The sequence below is a fragment of the Candoia aspera genome, chromosome 2, assembly GCF_035149785.1.
Source record: "Candoia aspera isolate rCanAsp1 chromosome 2, rCanAsp1.hap2, whole genome shotgun sequence".
Classification (NCBI taxonomy): Eukaryota; Metazoa; Chordata; class Lepidosauria; order Squamata; family Boidae; genus Candoia; species Candoia aspera.
Window position 1 is genome coordinate 233,453,906 of NC_086154.1, and position 7,743 is coordinate 233,461,648.

Below are 7,743 nucleotides of genomic sequence, written 5' to 3' on the forward strand. Positions count from 1 at the left end.
TCCAGGCCTGAAACCTGACTGAAAGGGGTCTAGATAATCCACTTCCTCCAGGATCCTCTGGAGCTGCAATGCCACCACCTTCTTAACCACCTTCCCCATGAAGAGAAGGTGAGAGACTGGACAAAAATTATCCAGTATAGTATATATCATAGAGGAGCAAGGTTTTATTTCAAGTGGACATAGTATTCAAAGAACCAATGAGAGAACAAGGCCTTCAGCAATCTCACATCCCGGAGCCTGGGCTAGACTGGGGAGCAGGAAAGGAGGACTGAATACCTCTGCCAAAAATCAGACTTATTTTTCCCAATGAAGCTAAAAAAATGGATTCTGTTCCAATGAATAGCATCATTATTTTGTCTGTCATACCTCTCACAGCCATCCAAGGGCATTAAAAAAAATGTGGGGCTCCTAGTCACAAGAAGGTTGTGCATCTCTACATTAATCAGTTAGCAAGTGCCATCATCTCACAATTTCCCTTCACAGAGTAGGTTAATTCTCATTGTCTCCAAATACTTTCCTGAACAACCAGGTCTTCACAGCTCTTCTAAAGCCTAATAGGAAGGGGACAGTGCAGATAATTGGGGGTAAGCTGTTACACAGAAAGGGCCATCATTAAGAAGGAACAATTACAAGGACTCTGTAGAGGACATTCTCTTACAGGAAGGACCTTTTAATCATGTTCCAGGGTTTATATAAACTTCATTTTTCATCTGAACTCAGGGAAGCCACCATTTCCAGTTAGTTAGCCATGGTTTCAAATGTAGTTTTGTGCTAACCAGAAACAGTTTGCTTCTGGTATGTGTGGGGCCACAATTAAAAAACTACACAGGATGGAATGTAATATAGCAGACTAGAAAGGCTCATCCTTGGGGGAGCTGGGGGTGGTGACAACCAACAGAAAGCTCTGGTGTGGGCTGATCCATGAAGTCATGAAGAGTCGGAAGCGACTAAACGAATAAACAACAAACACGCACTCTCATTAATCAAGCTCAGCATGTTGTGCAAAATGCTCTAAATGAGCATGTAGAAAAACAGCCCAGGCCATATATTTTAATAAATATCAGACATACAACTTCTGGGAAATTGTTACTGCTGAATGGAGGTGTTTTGAGTAGGCAATAAGCAACTTAAGGGTGTTGGAGAACTGCCTATACTCTAAAGTGTAATGGAAGATACAGTCCTATTCAACTGTCAATGTTTGACATACTGAACTGTTTGCTTGCTTAGTTTCTAAACACAGAGTGGAGGGCAGAGAGAGTCTTCATCTTATTCAGTCTGAGGAAGTAAATGTCTTCGACCAGCCAAACTATGACTGATAAAAAACCTTTACTTAATGAACTCATACATGAACATTCCCTCTGTAATTTTTTAAGTATTCAAAAGGACTTTTGCAAGCTATCTTATTAAAAAAGATGCATGGATACAATATGAAAACCAGAGCAGTCAGTACGTACGACCTTGACAAGTCTTGTTTCAAACATATATCAATGAAATATTTCATACTTTTCATAGGGATCAGTTACTTTTTCACCTATTTTTATCTTAACCAAAGTAATCTTCTCCTTTCTGTAAAAAAGATTGAAGAAATTAATAGAGCATTTACCTAGCAATTACCTAATGCTGTTAATTACACATATCCGGGTAATATCCAAATCAGGAACATCTACAGGGGATTAACAATGTTAAAATGGCAGTCTAACTGGGTAATAATGCCACCCCTTTTTATGTTTGTATGATGCATGCAACACGCTTTAAAAAGGAGCAGGACTTCAACCACCAAGTTGTGCCTGTCATTTTTACATCGACCTCCCCATGGATTCCCCTGATCCAAATGATATTTATATGATATATATTAGCTGGGCTAGTGGGAATACAATTGCTATAAAATACTTTTTGTTGTTTATTCGTTTAGTCGCTTCCGACTCTTCGTGACTTCATGGACCAGCCCACGCCAGAGCTTCCTGTCGGTCGTCAACACCCCCAGCTCCCCCAGGGACAAGTCCATCACCTCTAGAATATCATCCATCCATCTTGCCCTTGGTCGGCCCCTCTTCCTTTTGCCCTCCACTCTTCCTAGCATCAGCATCTTCTCCAGGGTGTCCTGTCTTCTCATTATGTGGCCAAAGTATTTCAGTTTTGCCTTTAATATCATTCCCTCAAGTGAGCAGTCTGGCTTTATTTCCTGGAGGATAGACTGGTTTGATCCTCTTGCAGTCCAAGGCACTCTCAGAATTTTCCTCCAACACCACAGTTCAAAAGCATTGATCTTCCTTCGCTCAGCCTTCCTTATGGTCCAGATAAAATACTTAGCATGAAGCATTGTTTTTAATTCCCAAAGCCCTACAGTATTTAGGGATTTAGATATTCAAACAGTGGAGAGGAGATAAAAATGAATGCTCTAGACCTGCTCCTTCCATTGCCACAATCTCATGTTGATAATGAACATTCTCAGTATTTGTATTCACTAGAATATACTCTACTCAAGCATCTGAACTTAGCCACTTAGAGTCTTTATCCCTGTAACAGAGGAACAGGAGTGTGGTATTACATGGGCTATGCCTGTGAAAGCTGTGAATATGGAAAAGTCACCTCAATCAAACAGTGTCATCTGTTGGGACCCAGGAAGTGCACCTTCTCTGTCACAGCACCTACCCTCCGGAATGAAGTTCTCCTTGAGATATGGATGGCTCCCACCTCATTCGCATTTTGGGATGCCTCAAAGATCTGGCTGTTCTCCCAGGCCTTGAGGTAGGGTGGATGGACCCCTTGTTGCAGGTGTCTGATGTTGTTATGTTTCGATGTTAGTTGTCTAGACTGCTATTTTGTTATTTCTGTTATTGTAATTTTATTTTATTTTATTATTTTATTTGTATCTGTGTTTTATATTGTGAGCCATCCACAGTTGCTTTGGAGTCCAACTGTCATGAGTACTGATGGCGAGCAGGAGGGGGCCTCTATCCAGGGGGGAAAACGCAGGCGTAGTACTGAGGAATTAAGCAGCCATTCAAAGAGACACAGATCAGACCCGCCTTAACTTTTGGGGTTTATCTGTCTGGGTTTTTCCCACGCTTCTTCAGTTTGTTAGGATTTTCTGTCTTATGTAGCAGTAATAAACACTAGAGACCTATTCCTCGTCTCAGCGTGATTCCTGTTAGGACACCAACAGCATCGGAATTGAAATGAATAAATAAATAGGAGACACAGCGCAATCCTTCAAAAAGGTTCTTATTACAAGTTGTACATTGGTACAAACACTTCAGAACTCGCAATCCTCCTGGGACACACTCAGTACTGTGCACAGGTTTGTTTAGAACTGTAAATATTAAGAATATTTGACAACTGGCCTCAAAGAGTAATGCAGCCGCCCAAGCCTCTACATTTGACATACAATTCCCATCAACCAAAATCTCCCTCAGGCCTTGCCGAAAATGATGGAAGCCGCAATATAAACGGCACCGAGTGAGGGATGTTAATGTAAAGAGTGAAATCCTCGCACGGCGCTTTCGCAGGTAGCTTTTAAACGTCGCCCATACCCCCGCGTGGGCCGTTGTCACCTTTTGGCACGAAGCTCTTTTTCTTCCAGGTCGCTCTCGACGACGGACCCCTCAACAATCGTCTCATCGCTATCGGCATCGGAGACCTCGCCTCCTTCCGCCATAGCTGTTCCTCACCCTCCTGTCAGTCCAAGTCTTTTCTCCGCTCTTACAAAGCCGGTCTTCCCACAGCCGCGCCCAGTCCCTGAGACGACTCTTGGCACTCTCGGGGAAGGGCGGCCAACAGCCCGGTGCATTATGGGAGTTGGCGCCTCCGCGCGAATCGGGGTAAAGGCAGGAATGGAAGCCCGAAGGACTTGGCCGGCCCGGAGGTAAAGTAGTCATGACTGCCAACTGGTTGGGCAGAAGAGAAAGAGGAACTGGCGATCAGGAGAGACTCAGTACTCGGTCCAAGATCTCGGAGTTAGAACTATTTGCCCCAGATGGTACCACCAGGCCTACCTTGATAGGAAAGCCATTGAGATCGACGGGGGTGGAGTCTGGTTTTTGTCACAGAAATATGCTCCATTAAGTTCAGGGTGACGGCGCTCAGCCCCCAGCAAATGCACACAGGCGTGAGGCATTGTCCTTTTTTTAAATTGGATGTATAGTTAATATTTCTTTAGTCTCGTTATCTTTTCCCTTTCTGTGGCAGACGTAGTTATTCCTGTCGATGTCACTCTTTTTCTGTAAAGAAGTCTCCTCTGATTCTATCGCTGCAAGCAAGGCGCTCCTCGAAGAGATACCGCTCCTCTCTCCCCCCAATCCTCTTCCCTCAGTCTTTATGCCTTGAAACATTGCACTGGTTAGGTCTCTATAGGTGCCAACCGTTTTTTAAAACGAGAAGAGCTCTAGTAAAAGGGGTAGAGGACAACAGTAATTGCAGTCCTACACATAACTTTAAAAAGATGAGGAAAATAGTTGAGGTATAACTCAATTGTTACAGGCACAAAGACATCACTTTGGGCATGAAAGGTAACCACTTTGTACTTACGGAACTTATGATCTACAGAGGGAAAGAGATGCATAAAAACTAAGAATTGTACGGGTTGGCTTAGGACATTTCCATACCATCACAGTTTCCACTTCCCAGTTGTATGGTCATCTATGCTGCAGCTGATCAAATACATGAACCAGATGTTCATAGGAAATAAAACCATAGCATTCAATTCTGTCTTCTCCATATTTTTAATTAATCTGGTTGGTGATTTCTCTCCATCCTGCAAAATGAATTGATTCCATGAGGGAGTATGCAAAGTGGCTAAGGCACTATTTCTCAGCTGCATTTAAGCCCAGTGAAATTATAGTATTTATCATGCCACAAGACTGAAATAGAAACATATTTGCTGCTTTGTATTATTCCAGCTAATTACCTGGCCTGATACTAACAACAAGGTCCAGAACAAGATTAACCAATCCCCAGGGTGGGATACTGTCCTCAGCCTAATTCCATGTAACTCTCAAACTAATTTTAAAAGCCTTTACCAAATTTTTAGTTAAGCTCTTGTAACAAAAGTGATTTGTCCCTTTCACTTTCTCAAGAGAGAAAAGAAGGGAAACTACCCGTGTTCGTCTTGTCCTTCCTTGGCTGTGGTCCCACTTAAGGCCTGCTTGTGGCCCCAATAATTATCCACAAGTAAATATAAAATAAAGCTCCTTCAAGACAAGCTTGGCTCTTAATGATTTCATAGACTCATCTGTGTATTTTTCATTGGAACAGTATAGTAACCAGGGGTGTTATCTAGGTGGTTAGGTCTGTTTCTTGAGAACCATTTTTCAGAGTGCTTTGCAGAGAAGACATCTTTCACAGCCCAGAAGCTGGAACTGGCCACATCCAGACTCAGGTTTCTCACACAGATCAGAACACCTTTCCTCTCAGTCTACACAGATTACCTTTGAAGAAATAATAACTTACATAAATGATTAAGTTATGAAAACTGATATACTTTTGTAATAAACTACCCTAAACCAGAGGAGATAGTTTACAGCTTGGTAATATATCAAATATCTTTTACTGGCTTGATTCATCTAATTTGTTCTGTTTTTATTTTAAGTATTCATACAATATATCTTTAAAAAGATAAAATGAATATTGACTCTCTGTCTTCCAAAGCTAGAGTAAGACATGGTTGTTCTAAGTTGAAATTGTTGGTCTAAGTTGAAAGTTTTAAGTTGGAACTGTATTATTCTTACATAACAGCACTTAAGGTATTAAATTTAAACATCCAGGTAGTCTTCACTTAATGATCACAATTGGGACTGGAATTTCAGTTGCTAAGCAAAGCAGTCATTAAGTGAATCTGACCCGATTATATGATCTTTTTTGCGGTGGTGACTAGGCAGATAAGCATTAAGCAAACCACATGGTTGTTAAGCGAATCATATGGTTCCCCACTGATTTTGCTTGCCAGAAGCCAGCTGGGAAGGTCGAAAATGGTGATCATATGACTGTGGAATGCTGTGATGGTTGTAAATGCGAATCAATTGCCAAGCACCCAAATCATGGTCACATGACCACAGGGCTGTGGCAATGGTCATGTGAGGACCAGTTGTATTAATGGGGAGAGACCAAAATACTCAAACTGGGACTAGCATAGAATTTCCTGTATGGAGGGGAGTCAATGAATACTGTTATGGAAGCTATTTTCCCATTTGGATATGATTCACATGATCTGGTTCTAAATTCAAGGAGACTAGAATTTATTCTTATATCTATACAAATGTAGGGTGGTTAGGCTACAGGGGAGCTAATGTATAAATCAAAGGTTCACCTGCTAAGCCACAGAGTAGCATTTGTGATAGAGTATATGTTTACATCTCTTAGCCTGGTGCCAGCAATCTAGTGTATTATTTTAACAGACATTTAAGAGAGTAATCATTTACCCCAGTTATTTATTTCAGGATGTACTCCCTGAACCTAAAGGATCATGGGAAACATACTTGTGGAGGTTCCAGGGTGAGACAAAAATGTCCGATAATGCCAGAGAAGGTCAGAGAGGTATGCAGGATGAATTACTCAGCCCAAGTATGCAGTTCTGGAAATAATGTTGTTATTGCACCAGAAGCAAGTAGACAAGGTGGTTGAAATTCCCAAACTCCTGTTGTGTAAAATACTTTAAAGGCAGACAGCTAGAGGGTCTCTTGGTTTGATCAGAAATGCCAGGAGAGACCTTGCCATATCTGTAAGAAGAGCAAAGATAGCTTCCAAAGAGAAGGTGCAGAAGGCATAATTATAACAATAAAGAAGAAAAAGCACAGATTTGCAACTGTTATTGATTACAACAAAATCAAAATTTGGGATCTAGTTGCTCATGAGTGAGTGAGTACTAACTGAAGTGCTCTTGGGTGAGTCAGTTCTGACAAGTTTTTGTAGATCAGGTAGAGACTGGTCAGAGACAATAAGAAATGGATGACTTACTGAGATCAGCACGAGGCTCAGAAAGAGGTAGAAAAGATAATCAAACTGTCAGGACCAAAGTGCCTAGCAAAAACAGGCTGCCATCAGGAGTATTTAAATATTCCTTGGAGTGGTGGGCCCCCTGCGTAGCAGTTTTGTTTGCCTATATCAATTCCATGGGATGGATCCCTCAAGGATGCTGGATAGGTGTTAATTCTGTGCAAAAGCAGTGTAAATGGGTCAGCAATGATGTAATAAGCTGACTTTGTTTCATGGACAGAGACTTGTGTATGACTTTTTATTTAGGGATTGCTAAACATCTTTGCAAGTAGGTATTATTAAGTAGCTTAGTACCATCGCTGATGAAAGAAGCAGGTGTTTACAAGAATTTTTTTAAAAAACCCAGTTGCTGACAGATAATCCTGGCAAAATGATGTCTATCAGTCATGAAGAGTATGAACAATTGAACAATAAGAACTCAAGGATACATTGCAAAATTGTTCAGTTGGCTAACTCAGATATTGCAATCTTTTAAGATGCAATTAATATTCCACCTGTTATCTCAAATGCAAATGGACTTTCTTTCACAACTCCTATGATGAAATAAAAGAATAAAAATTAAAATTGATTTTCTAAAAACATTTGGTATTCAATATTCTTCTTTTAGAATTGCATGCACAAGATTCAAATTCCAGCATTCAAAATATGGGAAATAAGTAGTAATATATCAATATATCTGTGGTTTTTTGCACTGGTTATAAGATAACCAACCAAAATTAGATATTAGCATTAGCCTGGTTAAACATGTTGCAG

At 40.9% G+C, this 7,743-nt stretch overlaps 1 protein-coding gene across 1 annotated transcript in view; it reads right to left on the reverse strand.

Annotated features, from left to right (window-relative positions):
* Nucleotides 1-3,753, reverse strand: part of ANKRD31 (ankyrin repeat domain 31) — an 84,516-nt gene extending 80,763 nt beyond the window's left edge. The window contains exon 1 of the mRNA XM_063293149.1: nucleotides 3,555-3,753. Coding sequence (XP_063149219.1) covers nucleotides 3,555-3,658 — 104 coding nt within the window. The 5' untranslated portion in view covers nucleotides 3,659-3,753. The remainder of the gene's footprint in view (nucleotides 1-3,554) is intronic.
* Nucleotides 3,754-7,743: the final 3,990 nt, after the last annotated feature.